This window comes from Musa acuminata, chromosome BXJ1-1 (assembly GCF_036884655.1).
Source record: "Musa acuminata AAA Group cultivar baxijiao chromosome BXJ1-1, Cavendish_Baxijiao_AAA, whole genome shotgun sequence".
Classification (NCBI taxonomy): Eukaryota; Viridiplantae; Streptophyta; class Magnoliopsida; order Zingiberales; family Musaceae; genus Musa; species Musa acuminata.
The window spans coordinates 15,647,568-15,667,393 of record NC_088327.1 but is presented as its reverse complement, the minus strand read 5'-3'; the positions used below and the strand labels follow the sequence as shown (position 1 = coordinate 15,667,393).

Here is a 19,826-nt window from a genome sequence, read left to right as displayed (position 1 = left end):
GCAACTCTCCGCGAGCGGAGGAAGCGCAATCTGGTGCGCTAACTGGGAAAAAGAGTCATAAGGAGAGACTCACGACGGCGGAAACCCGCCTGGATGTTCTGGAAGCGAGCATGGAGGAGCTCTACCATGGCCAACAAAGACTTGTTGGGGTAGAGAGCTCGCAAGAGGAAGCGGAGTCTAGGATCGACAAGGTCGAGGCCCTAGTCGATCGACTGTCTGATGACACCAAAGACTCCGTGCAACACTTACAGGATGTTGTGGCGGAACTCACGGCAAAGGTGGCTATGCTTACAAGAACGCTAAATGCGGGAGGAGGCAACACCCGCGTTGCACCGCCACAAAATTTGAGGGCACCTGAGCCCCATGGATACGGAGGGGCCAGAGATGCCAAGGAGCTCGAGAACTTTCTGTTTGACATGGAGCAATACTTCCGAGCTACGAGGCCCGATTCTGAAGATACCAAAGTTTCCATAGCAACAATGTATCTGAATGGAGATGCGAAACTTTGGTGGCGAACTCGTTGGGAGGAGATCCAACAAGGTCGGTGTCGAGTCGACACATGGGAAGACTTGAAGCGGGAGTTGAGAACTCAGTTCCTACCGGAGAACACAGAGTTCGTCGCAAGAAGGAAGTTGAGACAACTCCGCCAAAGTACCACCATCCGAGACTATGTAAAGCAGTTTTCTGCACTGATGCTGGACATACAGGACATGTCCGAGAAGGACAAGTTGTTCAGCTTCCTTGATGGTTTGAAACCATGGGCTCAGCAGGAGCTAAATCGAAGGAATGTTACCGACGTGGTCGGGGCAATTGCAGCTGCAGAAAGGCTCACCGACTTCGTTTCCTCTGAAGACCCAGCGAGAAGGAAACAATCTTCAAGCAATTGCCCTCCAAAACATTCTCGAGGGAAGGAGCTCGGGGGCGAACAGAAGAAGAAGAGCTCCCACAAAGGGCCGAACCCAAAAGGCAAGGCCTCAAAACCTGGAGGATGCTTCTTGTGCGGAGGACCGCACATGGTAAGGGAGTGCCCACAGAAGCAGGCACTCAACGCTTTGACAGCTTCCATCCACCCTCCCCGATCGGACAAGGGCAAAGCTGTTGCTCTTAGTTCGAGCAGTTCAGAATCCAGCAGCGACGATGAGGAGTCGCAAGGACCCCGAATGGGAGCAATGCGTCTGTTGAACGCTATGCGGGGTCAAGTGGGGGAGAACATGAAGACGAAGGCACAAAAAGCAGAAAGCAGCGAGCTAATGTATGTGGACATTAAGCTAAATGGCCAAACGACCCGTGCAATGGTGGACACGGGCGCTACCCACAACTTCATAGCCGATCGCGAAGCACAGCGACTTGGGTTGACATTGGAGAAGAGCCCAAGCCGAATGAAGGCGGTGAACTCGGAGGCCAGGCGAATCTCCGGGTTGGCGAAGGGTGTTCCTATCAAAATCGGGACTTGGAGCGGTAACACTAACATGATGGCCGTGCCACTGGACGACTTCCAAGTGATTCTTGGAATGGAGTTTATGCATGCGGCGAAGTTGGTGTCGATGCCGTTCTTAAACTCCCTATGTATGATGGGAGGAGATGACCCCTGCGTGGTTCCCGTCTCTCGGAGAGGAGCCAAGGAGCCCCAACATATTTCGGCATTACAATTGAAGAAAGAGGTGCGAAAGGGCGAACTGACATTCGTGGCTGCTATGAAACTAGAGCCACTCAACGAAGAAGCCATTTAAGAACCTGCTGTGGTGGCGAACGTCCTGAAGGAGTTCAAAGACGTTATGCCACCCGAGTTGCCGAAGACTCTTCCACCACGCAGAGGCGTGGATCACAGTATCGAGCTGGAGCCAGGAGTGAAGCCTCCAGCGAGACCACCCTACCGCATGCCCCCGCCAGAGTTGGCAGAACTCAGGAAGCAGTTAGGTGAACTGTTAAGCGGTGGTCTCATCCGCAGCTCAAAAGCACCTTTCGGAGCTCCAGTTCTCTTTCAGAAGAAACAAGATGGGAGCCTCCGATTATGCGTTGACTACCGAGCCCTCAACAAAGTAACAGTGAAGAACAAGTATCCCATCCCGCTCATTGCGGACTTGTTCGATCAATTGGGCAAGGCGAAGTATTTCTCAAAACTCGACCTCCGGTCGGGGTATTGGCAGGTGCGCATCGCTGAAGGCGACGAAGCAAAGACTACTTGTGTGACCAGATATGGAGCGTTTGAGTTCTTGGTGATGCCTTTCGGCTTAACCAACGCTCCGGCCACATTCTGTACTCTCATGAACTAGCTATTCAAGGAGTATTTGGATAAGTTCGTGGTCGTCTACTTGGACGATATCGTCGTCTACAGCCAAACGCTCGAGGAGCACGTCAAGCACCTTCGGACGATTTTCAAGGTTCTCAGGGAGAACACGTTGTTCGTAAAAAGGGAGAAATGCTACTTTGCTCAGACTGAGATCCTATTCTTGGGGCATCGAATCGGTGATGGCTCCATCCGGATGGATAAGTCGAAGGTGCAAGCAGTTGCGGAATGGCGAACTCCAAAGAAGGTGCCAGAGTTGAGATCCTTCCTTGGTTTCGTCAACTACTATCGACGCTTCATCGCGGGATATTCGAAGCGGGCAACCCCACTGACGGAGTTACTGAAGAAGGAGCAGCCTTGGAAGTGGTCGGACAGATGCGAGATAGCATTCCAAGATCTGAAGGCTGCTGTTCTGGAAGAACCAGTGCTCAAATTGCCAAACTATGGAGAGCCCTTTGAAGTCCATACCGATGCTTCGGACTTTGCTATTGGTGGAGTACTCATGCAAGAAGGTCATCCGGTGGCCTACGAGAGCCGCAAACTCAACGAGACCGAGAGGCGGTATCCGGTGCATGAGAAGGAGATGACAGCGGTGATCCACTGCCTACGAGTTTGGCGACACTACCTCCTCGGGTCGCGATTTGTGCTGAGGACAGACAACATCGCCCTGAGTTATTTCCAAACTCAGAAGAAGCTTTCCCCAAAGCAAGCACGGTGGCAGGACTTCCTGGCTGAATTTGATATGGCAATGGAATACAAGCCCGGGAAGGCGAATGTCGTGGCCGATGCACTGAGTCGGAAGGTGGAGTGCGTGAATGCTGCACAACTGGAAGGCAGAGGCCAAACAAGTCAGTTACACTCCAACTTCCTTGCTCGAATCAGAGATGGACTGTATAGTGATCCCCAGGCAGTTATCCTGATGCAGCTCATCAAAGAAGGCAAGGCACGACGATTTTGGGTCCAGGAGGGACTTGTTTACACAAAAGGGAATAGAGTTTATGTTCCCCGAGTGGACAATTTAAGGCGTGAACTCTTAAAAGAGTGTCACGATTCCCTTTGGGCTGGACATCCCGGCATTCACAGAACATTGGCTCTCGTGGAGAGGGCCTTCTACTGGCCAAAGATGGGGATTGATGTGGAGGAGTATGTTCGAACATGCCTTACTTGCCAACAAGACAAGGTGGAGCAACGGAAGCCGGTGGGACTTTTGGAGCCGTTGCCTGTACCAGAAAGGCCATGGGAGAGCATTTCCTTAGACTTCATATCAAGCTTGCCGCCTGTAGGGGGACTTGGATCGATACTTGTGGTGGTCGATCGGTTTTCAAAGTATGCAACTTTCATTGCTGCTCCCCTACACTGTTCAGCTGAAGAGGCGGCCAGACTGATGATGAAGGGTGTAGTGAAGTATTGGGGAGTCCCACACAATATTGTTAGTGATCGAGACGCTCGGTTCCTGGGACGATTCTGGACCGAGCTATTCAAATTGTTGGGGTCAAAGTTATACTTCTCTACAAGTCTCCACCCCCAGACGGATGGTCAGACTAAAAGAATAAATTCGCTCTTAGAGCAGTATCTCCGGCACTACGTGAGTGCCAATCAACGAGATTGGGTGAAGCTGTTGGACATCGCCCAATTCTCCTACAACTTGCAGCGGAGCTCTGCATCCAACAAGAGCCCCTTCGAAATTATCACAGGACAACAACCGTCGACTCCGCACACTATGGCAATTGGTTATACTAGGAGTAGTCCATCAGCCTACCATTTCGCAAAGGAGTGGCATCGAAATGCCGATATTGCGCGGGCTTACTTGGAGAAGGCGGCAAAACGGATGAAGAAGTGGGCAGACTTGGGAAGGCGACCACAAGAGTTCAAAGTTGGCGATTTGGTGTTGGTAAAGCTCCAACCAGCATCACTCCAATTCTTCAGGAAAAGAGTCCACAAAGGATTGGTGCGTAAGTATGAAGGGCCCTTCCCAATTATCAGCAGAGTAGGCAATGTTTCTTACAAGTTGCAGCTGCCGGCGTGGTTCAAAATTCACAACGTTCTTCACGCCAGCAACCTGAAGGCCTACCTTTCGGATCCGCAAGATGCTTCTCGAAGTATTCCAACTCGGCTACCTCCCATCACAGCCTCCTACGAGAAGCGAGTGGAAACCATTCTGGCGGATCGCAAGATAAAGCTACCCAACGGAGCGGAGCAGACAGAGTACTTGGTGAAGTGGCGAAAGCTTCCCCGAACTGAAGCCAGTTGGGAGCCTGAAGACGCCCTGCGACATGAAGAAGAAGTCATCAACAACTACCAACAAGCGTCGACGACGGCGTCGACAGTTTAAGTGGGAGAGAATGTCACGAACGGTCGTCGCGCACCCGCAACAACTCCGTTCAACGAACCGTTCGTCGCTCACACCCACATGTACAGCTGCTTGACAGCATGTTTTCTTATGGTTTTGGGTCATTTTGCTTGTAAATATGTAAGTTCGAACAAGCTGCAGCGTTGCAAAGCGACCGTTCACCGAACCGAGCAAAACAGCCCCAAAACAGCCCAAAACAGCTCCGTTTTCGCGTGCCGCGGGAGGTGAGCGGAGTGCTGCCTCCGCTCACCAAAATGTCAGCCAGCTCCGACCCCAGGAACCCCCCGGGTGGCACATGGCTGGATGGGGCTTCGGTTATATACCGGGCGTTGAACACTCTTTCGCAAGTTCGCACGTGACCTTTACGGGAACTTGGTGTTGCGTCCGGGACCAGGTGAGCGGCTGTTTGTGGGCTTGCAGCTGTTCGTTCATCCTTGAAAGCCTTGTTTTTTCCCCCTCTCCCTCTTTTCTCTTGTGCACACAAGGTGTTCGACGAATTGCTTGTAAAGCTTTCCTTTTCGCGAGACTTCGGGACTTGTCCGTTGCTCGTTCTTTCGATCTAACTCTCTTTCTCTTTTACAGGTCCTTCGGGACCTGCGAGAGGTTACAAAGTGGGCTGATCCTTGCGGAGCAAGATCGCAAGGGCGAAGCGCGACTTAGGCAACGCAAGCTAAGTTCGCGTCTTTGCCGCAAGAGTGACTCGCGACTTAGGCAACGCAAGCTAAGTTCGCGTCTTTGACCGCAAGGGTGCCGCACGCCTTAGGCAATTCCAGCTAAGGTCGTGACAGACCGGTATACCGACGTGTATCGAGCGGTACACCTGATTTTATCGATTTATCCCTCCAAAATACATGAAAATTAGAAAAAAAAAGTTAGGATAGTGTTTTCAAGTTACAAATACATACCTCTTGATTAGAAAACGAATACATACCTCTTGATTAGAAAAGTTAGGATAGTCTTAATTACTCTCTAATTAAAGAAAACGAATACATATCTCTTGATTAGAAAGTTCTTCCTCTTAATCTTCCCAAATTAGCCTCGATTTAATTCACAAATCATTGTTTTATAGAGTTTAGGAGAGAAAAAGAAAGTTTGAGAGAGAGTTTAAGAAAGTATAATGAAATAAGAGAGAGAATAATGGTTTAAATAGGAGGAGAAAAAGCTCCAACGGTCAAATTGACCGTTGGAACACTGTAGCACTGCTATAGTGTGGTAACGGTCGATTTTGACCGTTACCGAGTGGTGCCAGACGTTAACGGTCGAAATCGACCGTTACCGAGTGGTACCGAGTGGTGCCGGGCAGTAACGGTCGAAATTTCAACCGTTACCGCTCGATTTTGCCCCGTATCGGGCGATACGGGGGTTTTTGGGGCGTACCGCCCGGTACGAGCGGTACGCTTCGGTACGACAGACCTTGCTTTGCACAACATGTAGAGGGACGACCGAAGGTTTAATAGTCTCATTTTAGTTGGATTTGGTGGCCGCTTTAGGCTTGTAAATAAAGGTTGTGTCATGTGGACACTTGTGAGAGATTTTCAATCTGTAATGGATCATTTTGATCCTTTGTTGTGCAACTGTTCAGAGCTTGCAAAGTCCGTTTGTAATTTGCATTATCTATAAAGTGTTTTCGGAAATGTTTGCTTGTGGATCCCGAGTGAGGCGTTTTCTCTAACCCGTTTTCTCGTTTGTAGGTCCTAAGGGACCATGGGAGGCTTCGGAGAGGCTGACCCTTGCGGACGGACACGCAAGGTTGCCGTACGACTTAGGCAAAACCAGCTAAGTTCGTGACAACATGGTATCAGAGCGGGACAAGCACTCATAGAAACACTTGGCATGCAAATGTGGGGAACCTAGCGAGGCTACGTTGAGGGCAGTTAGCACATGCGCGGCCGTTTGAGGGAAAACGGGCATGGAGATGTAGGGAGAAGGAGTCGCTCGGAGGAGCGGGCATCTGAGATTGGCATTCAGAGGAATGGCTAATCCTTCGCGCAAGAGGCACCACGAGAACAAGTAAGCTTGGAAGAATGCGGAGTGCACAAAGGTTGGGATGGCTGAGTTTGAGCTACGGCTCAATGTTGACAACTATACTTGATGGTGGTCAAGGCAAGCGAGGCGCTTAGTAAAAGATAAGACCATGCAAGGTGGAATGAGTTGCTCAGCGATCGAAAGAGTTGCGCAAAGCTCACAAAGGTGAGGGAAATTGCTAACTCGAAGAATTCAGTACTCATGCATGGGCTTGTATGCGGATGATGGAATGTTCGCGGCTATCCCAATGCGACCGAAACTCGGCGCCATGGAGCATTGAAACTTTCTCTTCGGCATGTGAAGGATACGTCCGTAGGAGGCTGAAGTGTGCAGCGAGTTCAGCATGTTGCTAGGTCTTGAGTGGTGCAGTGGGGGCTGTATTGACGTGGAGTCGCAATCTAGCAAGTGCGTTTGCAGGAGGCAGAACAATGCGCAGTTTGTTCAGCAAATCGGAATTGTGCAAGGGGATGGTGGTCTCTAGAGGGAGAATCATGGGCAACAGATCGCACATGTTGAGGAGGAGTACCTCAAAAACAATAACTCCACGAAGCTCAATGGACCGAGCGAGCGGCGAGGAGTCGTCGCATGATCTCACTTGAGAGAATGCATTGGTGGATGCATTGCGAGATCAAGTGGGGGAGCGACCCAAAGCAACACAAATGAAGGCACACTTGGAGTCGATATGGAGATCAGAATCAAGCAAGGGCTGACCCGTGGAATGGTGGGTGCGAGGGCCACCATCAACTCAATGCAAAAACGAGGAGCGGAGCAACTTGGGTGTAACTTGGCGAAATACCCAAGCCGCATGAAGGGAGCCGGCATAGAAGATGGAACCTGGAGCAGAGGCACAGTGCTTTCCTTGGACAGAGGTCAAGGACATGAACTCTTGCAGAGGCAAGAGCAGGATCATATTGTTCCATGGGTCCTTCATTCTGACGGAGTGGACTCATCTTACATGATGCCAAAGACGAAGGGAGCTTCTGGGCACATGCACCTTATCTCGGAGAAGCATTTGACGGAGGAACTAAGGCGACTCAACTTACGGAGGCGAAGTTGGGTTCAAAAGGCCTTGGCACGGGGCAAGAGGATGCGAAGGTGGGTACTCTTGAAGAATATGCCACAGTGTTGCCAGTCAAGTTGCCAGGCAGGAAGCGGTGTGCAGCGGAGATTGTGCTGGTAGGGGCAGAGGCCCAGGATCTAGACAATGGTGTACTGATTGGCTTGCTAATCATAGGTGCCCAGCAAGCCAATCACGTGAGTGATGGCACGTGTGACTTGATATAGAATCTTTTTGCTTATTATATTTTGGCGTATATCACTTTATATGTGCATATATATATATATATATATATATATATATATATATATATATATATATATATATATATATATATATATATATATATATATTATGATGTCCTTGGATTTGTGCAATGGGAATCGGATCGTGATGAGATCACGATAATGAGATCGATTCACCTTTAAACACATATCCTAAATAATCCCGATCATAGGTTACTCGAAAGGGACATCGTGATAACCGGATAGACTGGTGTGCTGTATACCCGTCCATATGATGGATGCAGCTGGTCTCATAGCTGCTTGTGTAGGGACACTAGGGATACAGTACAGGTGCTCATTGGAGAATGAGTTCACTGATTGATCCGCTTACGGAATGCTGGATGGTTAATGATGTCTTATTGTCAGACAACGATTCCGTAGTCCTAGTGGTGTATATGGTCCTTAGACTTGAGACACCAAGGATGTCTTGTATGAGTGCTCCACTCTTTGATACCAGACTTATAGGTTTGGCTGTCCCAGATCTAGTACAGCTGGTCATTGGGAGTGGTAGTCGACCTTACGAGGGCTATTGAGTGTCGATAGAGGATCATCCACTCTCGGCGTCATGAGAGGAATATCCCATGTGTTCTTGCTCAGACAAATCCCTGGCCAGGGTCATTCGGGTTGAGAGAGAAAGAGTTCTCCGGGAGAATCCGATTAGAGCGAGACTCGAGTAGAAACCGTATAGGTCTGACAACACCATGCTCGATATACGGTCTCTGGGATATTAGAGGGATGAGGGACTATAGGTACATAGTAACTGAGGACAGACAGGTCCAATGGATTGGATTCCCCTGTATCGTCTGGGGACTACGGCGTAGTGGCCTAGTACTTCCGCGGTCGATGAGTCAAGTGAATTATTACAGAGATAATAATTCACTGAGTTAGAAGGAGTTCTGATAGGTATGACTCACGGCCAGCTCGATATTGGGCCTAGAGGGTCACACACATATGGTAGGCATTGCGATAAGTAGAGGTTCAGATATGAGATATCCGACGGAGCCCTTGTCTTATTGGATGCAGATCCAATACCCACTAGGGGAGGACCCATTAGGGTTTGATAGGGGATCTCTATAAATAGGAGGGATTCAGAGCCTCATAGGCTAGAGCCTTTGCTTGCCTTTCCTATTCTCCTCTTCCTCTCCACCTCAGAGCAGGCCTGGAGTTTTGAGGAGCGTCGTCGTAACCCTGCTGTGTGGATCACCGCTAGAGAGGAGGACGCTTGACCTCCTTCACCCTCTCGTAAGGATCTGCAAGGAAACAGGGATATACGATCTCCCTAGGTAACACAACCTACTCTATACGCAGTTTTAAGTTTCGCGGATTTTGCGCACCAATCTTCGCACGATGACGAACATCTCTTTGGGAATCGGGGATTTTGTTTTCTTGTTCTTCCGCTGCGCATGTGATGTCGCCCCCAATGATTTCCCAACAGATCTCACTTGAGAGAATGCATTGGTGGATGCATTGCGAGATCAAGTGGGGGAGCGACCCAAAGCAACACAAATGAAGGCACACTTGGAGTCGATATGGAGATCAGAATCAAGCAAGGGCTGACCCGTGGAATGGTGGGTGCGAGGGCCACCATCAACTCAATACAAAAACGAGGAGCGGAGCAACTTGGGTGTAACTTGGCGAAATACCCAAGCCGTATGAAGGGAGCCGGCATAGAAGATGGAACCTGGAGCAGAGGCACAGTGCTTTCCTTGGACAGAGGTCAAGGACATGAACTCTTGCAGAGGCAAGAGCAGGATCATGTTGTTCCATGGGTCCTTCATTCTGACGGAGTGGACTCGTCTTACATGATGCCAAAGACGAAGGGAGCTTCTGGGCACATGCACCTTATCTCGGAGAAGCATTTGACGGAGGAACTAAGGCGACTCAACTTGCGGAGGCGAAGTTGGGTTCAAAAGGCCTTGGCACGGGGCAAGAGGATGCGAAGGTGGGTACTCTTGAAGAATATGCCACAGTGTTGCCAGTCAAGTTGCCAGGCAGGAAGCGGTGTGCAGCGGAGATTGTGCTGGTAGGGGCAGAGGCCCAGGATCCAGACAATGGTGTACTAATTGCAGCGAAGTCAGTAGACTTCGGGAGCTACTAGGCGACGGACTGTCCTAGAGCGGTGCTTCATCTAGGTGTGACCCAAGAGTGGGTGGATGAAGATCGATTGCCAAAGGAGCAAACAAAATCGAAGGCAGAAGAGACCCTGCGATGTATTGGCAGAGGCCACACGTGGAGGGATCACAATTCGAGTGCATCCCACTAGAATCAGAATGCAATGGAGATGTCACTAGGAGGCGACATGGTGCAGTGGATCGTGGTGGAACAGTTCGTGGCAATGCGATACACACGACATAATCCCGTGAAGGACTATATCATACGGAGGTATGATCGGGAGCTATTGGAAGCTCCACTTCGGTGAACAACATGACGACAAGAAGGGCTATGGATTCAAGTAGTGAAGGATATGGTACCACAGAGGCGGGTCTTCCGTGCGTGCATCGAATTTTGCATCGGATGAAAGCCTTGGTCATCAGCATATGGGGGTCGTATTCCATTAAGGGAAAAGTTCGAATGCAAGTACCAGTGAGTCCCATGGGAGGGACTTGATCATGCAGAGGTATGATCGAAGCAGCTGGAGAGTTGGACTGCTCCAGAGCCCATATTTGCTTAAGAGCCCGACAAGTTAGAGGACAAGGTCGAGTAAGCCAACGTAACTACCAAGGAAGCTAAGGAGAACAGAATCGGTGCAAATCCTACAACGTGATGGCAGAGGCCATGCATGGGAGTTGCATTTCTGCCTTTCCATCGACCAAAGGGAGCTGCTTGGAGAACACAGAGGTGTTGAAGCAGGGGGTCGAAAGGGGCGAGGAAGCGATGACGAGTCCAGAGGGACTTAGCTACCCAAAATCATGCATCAATTAGAATGGAGGTGGACTCGGGAGAGTGCCACAGAGACATATCTACTGATCGTGAAGAAAATGGATGCAGTTGCGAGGCGACGAATAGTAGGGCCATGGGAATGGCAGCGCCAAGGTACCGCAGAGGCGAGACTTCCGTGAAAGTCATTGATCCATTGTTCTCATGGAGGGAGAGCGCTTGGTTGTGAAAGGGGTCGAGGAGGTGGAGCATGCAAAGGCAAACTCCAAGTACCGAGACAAGACAGAAGGGCAGAGGCCAAGGAACTTCGTAAGACCAATGTCAACGAGCTTCTCATCAAGATAGCCGAAAGTGAAGGACTTCGGGTCATGCAAGAGTTCACGACCAAGGAACGAAGCAGGCAGTACGCGGTGTTGTACCTTTGCTACTCAGTGGAGTAGGCGGCCGGGTTGATGGAGAAGACGATACAATCCCAGAGGCGACCAAAACTACTAGAGAGACTTGCTCCAAGTTGGGGTGAAAACTTCCTGCATTCCAGAAGTTCGATGGCATTGAGAAGGTGAATCACAGTAACTAACTCAACGCAAGGAGTGCAAACACTTCAAGTGCTTCAGAAGTGTGAGCAAAGAGCAGGCGAAGGCCAGTAACCAGCTCGATGCATGGAGTACAACCTCGAGGAGGTGGGCGAAATCAAATAACCTTTGCCTTCTCAACTCTTAAGAGAAAGGGCGAAACTGAATACCTCAATTCTCTTATCAATCTAGCAGAGGAGCTCTGCATAGGTTCAAAGACCCTTCGAAGATAATGGAAGACAATAGTTGTCAAATCCTCACCAACGATGATCAGTGCTACTGAGAGTGGATTGTCCGCTTCATTTCCCAACGAAATGCCAATCGAAAGCGGAAGTGATGCGAACCTACTTGGAAGTGACAACTAAGTGAAAGAAGAGTCAATGGGCAAATTTTGTGGAGGAATGACCCAAAACTTCAAAAGTTTGTGAGGCGATGCTCGTTAAAGCTCCAACAAGCATCCCCCCAGTTCAAGCAGCATGAGGCATTTGAGAGACTAGCACATAGTAAGTATGGTCTTTTCGTTCATCTGGAGGATCCGCAAGAACCAACAAGGATCAACACAACTCAGCCAACCCCACACTAGAAAGTCATTGGCGAGTTGAAGCAGCATAGCGGATCAAAGGTTCGACTACTCAAAAACAGCAGCGGAGAGCAGCTGGGAGCCAAGAGGCGCATTGCAGCTGGAGTAGAAGATTGAAGACTCGGCAAAGGTGAGCAATTGCAGTGTCGGCAAAGGCTTTGACGAGGACGTTGAAGGAACAAGTGGGGGAGAATGTCACGGACAAAGTTCTAAATAGGATGTTTGATGTAATACTTGTATATGTCCATATCTTTCTGTTTGTTCATGCTTTGCACAACATGTAGAGGGACGATCGAAGGTTTAATAGTCCCTTTAACCACGACACAGAACAACCTCAGCTTGAGATGTTTCAGGCAGTATGCCTGGAATAAGGATTCAAATATCAATTCCTATTGATACAAATATTTACTAATCCGACAATCAACAGGTAGATACAAATAGCTCAGCTGTTAATAGAACTAGATCTGATTAAAAGAACTGTACCCGAACTGGTCAATCCATTGATTTAGGCTTAACATGCTTACTAAAGCCTATCTTGCAACTTGTTTAAGGCCGTTTAACCACGATACAGAACAACCTCAGCTTGAGATGTTTCAAGCAGTATACCTGGAATAAGGATTCAAATATCAATTCCTATTGATACAAATATTTACTAATCCGGCAATCAACAGGTAGATACAAATAGCTCAGTCCAGTTTGATATGGGTTGCAAGGTATACAATTTCGAATGATATCGCCCGGTATGGGCGGTATACCGGTCCGATAGGAAACCGGTATATATATATATATATGTATATATGTATATATGTATATGTATATGTATATATATATATATATATATACATATATTAATATATATATACCGAATGGTATATCGTTCGGTATACAGTACCATACCATACCGAGAGAAGGTCGAAACTCCGGTACGGTACGATATTTCAATCCTTGATGGGTTGTACTTCCAGAACCCTTACCATGCCATGCATACTAGGCTATAAGTAGTCAGCACAGACAAGCTCATCAAGCAGTAAGCATGTTGCCCTGTTACCAGACCGATACCACCCTTTTTCATCACCATCCCAACTCTCTATCACTCCTCTTTTTTGCTCTAAACTATCACTCTATCAATTCTTCTCAAACTCACTTTCAAATCTCTATCTTCTTAATATCTGAGTTTGTTTTCTAGCAAAACAAGAATTAAACTTAAGAAAGCATCCACATTATCTCCAAACCAAGGTCAACCTCAAAATGTCCATATTCAGGTCATGATTTCATGATTAGATTGTTGCTTTACTTTTAAATGTATGCATTTCCCTCTCCTAATTTCTTGCTGTAATGATACTGGGTCTATGCAAATCTAGCTGGGTCTATGTAAATATATGCCATGTCCAATGAAGATTTGCATGAATTTGACCAAGATGTATCCAGCTGAGATCCATTCAAACCCGACTGAGATGATCTAGGCTATATCCACTGATCTAAGCTAGATTTGTACGAATTTTACCACGATTTATGCAAATGAAGGGCAAATCTACTTATTGAAATAATATTGGTTATGCATAGAACTAACAGACTGTATTTCAACATCAAGCATAAATCTGATAATTGTGCATCTAAATCAATTTGTTAATATTTGCAAGAAAATAACACCAAAGTAGCAAAATATACATCCAGTGTGGCAGCATACCCATCTGGACTGAAACAATGCATGTATTGTGACTAAACTGATTGGGTTGAAGCAATAATCTGGAAGTAGCATTTAATAAGGTGGGCTTTCCAACATAGTCAAATGCACTAAGGTAACTCAAGAAACCAAGCAAGCTTTGACAGCCAAATTGTATGCTCAAAGACCCTAAAGTTGCAGCAGAAAGCCCAGAGAGAAGACTTCACTGGGCAAGGATTTGAGTTGTCCATCCATGATAAGGATCAGGACAGTTAATCAGATCCCAACTTTGCCATTGATATTCATGTATCTCTAGATCAATTGGTTTGCTTAGTTATCTATTGCCCATGGGTTTGCCCAAGGGTTGTGGCACAGGGCATCAGTCTCAATCATCCAGTCAGCAAGTCAAGAAGAAAGGTCCTCTATTGCAATCGGTTGATCCATTGGATGCCATAAATGAGCAATAAATTGATTCAAATAATGAGACATCTTCATCAAATTTATGTTCTTGTAAGGTTCGTGAAGATGATAATGAGGTGGATAGTTTTACATCTACCACTGGCGAACAGGGCTAGGAGACCTATGTCAACTATGCAAATACAAAGAAGTGCTTGTAAACCAAGGAACAATATCTCACTCATGCCACCTAAAAGGCTAAAATAACAATCATGATGTGTGCCAATCCACCCAATTTATATATAGCAAAAAAGACAAGAACAAAGGAAAAGCAATTGATATTTTAAGATGAGAGACTACTTATATTACGACAAATCAGATAAAAGATTCTTACAGCCACAATCTTTCTTACAGCACGAATCTCATGGCCAATATTATATAACAATAATTAATCATTTTCCTCAAAGCCTGTACTTCATATGGCTCACAATGCCATTATAATAATGGCACTTTCAGTCTTACAACTCAATGGCCAATATAGTCATATTTGCCATAGCCATACTTGCCCCAGCTGCCTACTTCCGCAGTTATAATTAATGACAATAAGGCTACAACTATTATTGCTATTGCTTTATTAGTGGCACAAACAATATCGATATCAGATGTGATGGAAGCAGTTTCACGCATCGGTTCTTCAAAAATATAATCTTAATCGCAAATGAGTAATATTGAGGACCAGAAATTGTCCATTGAAACAAAGTGATCCTTTTGGTAATAGTAGGCCATTCATAAGGTAGAACATTTAAATGCCTATCATATCTTGAAAAAATTTTGTGCATGCTTCTTGATATATGGTTTGCAATAGATAGTACAGACATATTTTGATCTCTTATTAACTCAAACTCAAGAAAAAACAAAGTTTTTGTAGACAAATAATTGGACCAAAATTGGTCCAACCGGAACCGATCTATTCAACCAGTATCGATATACAGATGCATACTGATATCAATACCAAATTGAGATTTTAATCCTTGCTTGAGACACCTCAGGACTCTAAACCTTGTCTCCAAGATCAACCTTATCATTGTGAAAAATTTGCATCCATCCAACACTCCTATTTAGAAACCAATTAGGTGACTAAAGTAACAAGGTCATTGGTTTTGTTGCTAAAGAAAGTGTGAAAAGATCTAATGGACATACTTGCATGGTAGACACAAAATGCCCTTTAATGCATGGATTTGACGTAATTCAACTATTCAAGGACATAGCTACCTTGAAAAGACTCAAGCATTTCACCACAGATAAATAAGCATTGTGCTAACAGTTACAAGTAGTTACTAAATGTTACAAATGTTAAGCCTACCTCCTCTCCCTTCTTAATGCGCTGTCCAGCATTAATCATCACTTCAAGCATGCGATCCTTAAAACGCCAATGCAGAAAACAGTTGGGCTGAAAGGAATGGTTCAACATATCTGCATAATAAATATGCTTAACATGCTCCTAGACATCCAATGAAATACTTCTATCAACAAAAGCTGAAAACTGTGGCCGAAATGAAATCAATAGATAAAAAGTAGAGTTCCAGAACTGGAGGTTTATTGAATGTTCAAGTGAAAAGGATGATATTTGTGAACACCGCAAGAGATTGTGATTTTAAGTTGTCAACCAAATCTAACTGAGCAGTTGTCCCTGTTGGATTTATTGGCAAATAAAATGGGACTGGACTGACAGTTTCTGACCTACTGACTGCAGTCTCCACATACTAATAATATGACATGTAAATATCACGAATATATTACATGATTGCAGAAACTCTGAACTACTGGTTTGGTGCTTTACACTTACCAGCATAAGGAACAAGCATGTTTGCATCTTGTACAAGAGCTCCAACCCTGATTTGCATGTTAACAGCACGTGACTGAACAATACTCAATGCCCAAAGAAATCTTTCAGCATCACAAGCAAGGCGTTTTATCTTTAAAGGGGCCGCTGAGTGCTAATTTATGTCAACCATGACTGACGTTAGGTGAAGCTAAGGTTCACAAAAAACTGAATAAAACCTTACCCAGTGTTTTTCCCAAAATTCTATAGCTCGTTTTTGTTGTTCTTCCATTTTAGAAGCCAGATCTGTGTCTTGCAGCTCCAAAAGGTCATCCTAAAAGCAATATGTTAAAAAGAAATTATTACAACCTGGAAAAAAAAGCTACCCAAGCAGATCAGGGTTACAGCTTGTTTATGAGAATTCGATTGCACTAGAACTAAGAAAAAAACAAAGAAGACTAGAAAAGATGACTTCATCTAGATCTCAAAAGAACATTGTACAGGAAACTTGATGGACAAACTGGAATTTCTTAAGTTTGAAGAACAATAAATATATATAGATACTTAATTGGATCCTTAAAGTTCAATAATCGGAGTAAAACTTTAACTAATATAACAATCTTGAATTGCAATTCTACGACTGTCAGAGTCTGTTCTCTTATAGGGTGAAGCAAGGTTTTTAATTTCGATGTGTACCGCCCAGTATGGGTGGTACATGTCGATCCGAAAGCCTCTCGGCACACGAACCACCTGCTCCCGGACAGTACCAAAATTTTGACCCTGTATTAGGTGATATAGGGCTGTATCAAGCGGTAACGGTCGAAACCGACCATTACCAACTTATATCAGGTTTCAAACAGTCAATTTACTCCTAGAGGCAACCTAAAGGATTTTTATACCCTTTCCTCTCCCCCCTTTCAATTCATTTCACTCTCACACTCTCTCAAACTCATTTTCACTCACAATCTCTCTCTTATTCTCATATTTTCTCTCCTAAACTCAACAAAACAACGATTTGTAGATTAGATCAAATTTAGGAAGCTAATTTGGAGGTTAATTTGGGAGGATTAAGAGGAAAAACTTTTTTAATCAAGAGGTATGTATTCTCTTTTTATATTTTTATTGATTTATGAGATAATTAAGCATATTCTATGTGATATATGACTTAATGTCTAATATGTTGTTTGATATGCTTTTGATGGTGGAATATAATTAATTAGGGAGTAATTAAAGTCTTTAATGTTATAATTAGTGTGTTTAATATTTATTTATTTGAAATTAGAAACTTAATAGGTCAAATGTTTATATTTCATGCATATTAAGGATTGGATCATATGTTAATTCAATATCGACGGAAAGACGTTCTGAAACATACTGAAATTGCGAACCTTATACAAGGCTACTCCTCAAAGCCCGAAAAAAGATATATGACACTATTCTTACCTAATTTACATTAGTTTTTTTAAAACTATACTAAATGTATATTTATTTCTAATTTAAATACCCTATCCTAAACTTTTTTTTCTATTTTTCAAGTATTTTCGAAGGATTTTATGTTATTTTAGGTATACCGCTCAGTACGCCCTGATGTACCATTGATACACCTCAGTACATACTGTACCGAGCGAGGCTTGTTATGCCGATATGGACCGAAATTGCGAACCTTGGGGTGAAGCAACAAAAATAACTTTCCAATGGAAGGGACAAATAAGAAACTTGAAATTAGTAACTTCGAAGCTTCAACACTTTCAACTTAAACTATTATACGATCCTTGATCATTCAAGATATATTAATATGGGAAGTTGGCTGTTTGCTTTTGCTTAGAAAAGAAGAACATTCATCTTTGATCAACAAGTTCCCACAGTAATGATGGCATCATGGTATACAATATAAAGTATAAACCAAGGTCTGCCGTAACAAAGCGTATCACCCCATATCGGGCGGTACGTACCGGTCCGACAGATTACCGGTACGCGGACCGCCCGGTACCGCTACAGTGCTACAGTACTATACTGTAGCACTGCTACACTATGAAAAAAAATAAAAAATTATTCGATACACCAGGGCGTACTGCTCAATATGCCCTGATGTACCACCTGGTACATCGGTACCGTACCATACTGAGCTCGGGTCAAAACGTCGGTATGGTACAGTACAGTACAGCGAACCTTGGTATAAACCAGTGTCTGCCGTACCGAAGCGTACCGCCCCGTACCGGGCGGTACGTACCAGTCCGACAGGTACTCGGTACGCGGACCGCCCGGTACCACTACAGTACTACACTGTAGCACTGCTATAGTATACAAAAATAATATAAAATTATCGGTACATCAGGGTGTACTGCTCGGTACGCCCTGGTGTACTGCTCGGTACGCCCTGGTGTACCGCCCGGTACACCGGTACCGTACCGTACCGAGCCTGAGTCGAAACTCCGGTACGGTACGGTATGGCGGACCTTGGTATAAACCATAGTTTTTTTAGTTAACAAGGATGAACCGTCATATATTTTGAGAGCTTTACACTCATCTAAAAACTAATTATAATGGCTGCCTCATTAGTGGTTGTCTCTCTTAAAGATGTGAAGCCAGCATTAGACGAGGAGACCCTCTTATCTCCACATATCTTCATACTAGATCAACAGATTTTATCCTCTTTATTTAACAAACATGTTAACCAAAAGGATATTATCCCATTCAATCTAAAAAGGCATTATGATTTCACACTTAATGTTTGTTGACGACTTGCTTTTGGCCTTTTGTGCTAACAAGTCTTGCAACATTATCTTCAACATCCTTAACCTTTATGAATATGAACAACTTACTAATTTAAAAGTCAATCTCTCCAAATTAAACGTCTACTTTTCAAGACATTGTCCACCCTCCACCAGACATTCTATTTGTTGTACTCTAGGTATTACGGAGGGGTCATGCCCTATAAAGTACCTCGATGCCTACTTATCGTAAGGTTGCCTCCCTCAAAATTTCCAAAACATCCTAGTGGATAAGGCTCTATCTAGAATTCAATGTTGGTATAAAGGGCTTATCTCCCAAGCTAGGAAGATGGTTCTAACAAATTTTGTTCTTAATTCTATGCCCACTCAGCTCCTTCTTAATTGTTTTATTTATGATTCTATCCTGAATCATATGACCAAGCTTTCCAGTTATTTCTTTTGCAATTTAGATCTCGCCAAAAAGAAGAAGAAGCTCATAGTCGGGACACCATCTCAAGACCTAAGAAATATGGGGCCTTGGGATTGAGAGATCTTCTCACTACCAAAAAAATCTATATGTGTTGAACGAATTTTACCTCTTTTGAATAATTCCAATTCGCTTTGGGTTAGCATTCAAAATACCAAATACAGTCACTTACATCCTTGGGATGATCCCTCCTATTTCTAGATCTAGAAGAAATATTTGCACTCTTATTGACTTAATTAAATAAGGATTTATGAAATTGATTGGTGATGGTACATCTACAGATATCTGGTCTGATCTATGGATTGGAATATTACCATAAATAGATGACCCGCTTTGATTAATGTGTTTGCACTGAATGACTTTCAGATGGTCTCTGATCTTATCCTCCGTATTCATTGGGATGATTGTAAACTCTATTTCCTTTTTCATCCTTCACTAGTTGAAAGTATTAAGAAGATTCAAATCCCTAGAGTCCCCACTTATGACATACAATCCATTGGGTACTTCTGTGAGTAGTGCTTACCAAAGTTTGAAATTTGGCTTAGAAGTTAAGGTTGAAGTTTGGCCCGATTGAAAGGAAATTTGGCAGCTTGTTATAACTCCTAAAATTAAACTCTTTTGTGTAAACTTTGTTGGAATATACTCCCCACTTCTAATCTAATTTCTCATATCTTGCACAGCCAAGTTGAATGTTGTCCTGATTGTAATCTTTACA

At 44.8% G+C, this 19,826-nt stretch overlaps 1 protein-coding gene across 3 annotated transcripts in view; it reads right to left on the bottom strand.

Moving 5' to 3' along the window:
* Positions 1 to 19,826, bottom strand: part of LOC103998027 (protein PLASTID TRANSCRIPTIONALLY ACTIVE 14) — a 33,012-nt gene that overhangs the window by 5,527 nt on the left and 7,659 nt on the right. For all 3 annotated transcript variants that reach the window (XM_009419395.3, XM_009419403.3, XM_018822936.2), the window contains exons 6-8: positions 16,158 to 16,247; positions 15,938 to 16,088; positions 15,455 to 15,564 (exon numbers count right to left, since the gene is read on the bottom strand). In XM_009419395.3, coding sequence (XP_009417670.2) covers positions 15,455 to 15,564; positions 15,938 to 16,088; positions 16,158 to 16,247 — 351 coding nt within the window. The remainder of the gene's footprint in view (positions 1 to 15,454; positions 15,565 to 15,937; positions 16,089 to 16,157; positions 16,248 to 19,826) is intronic.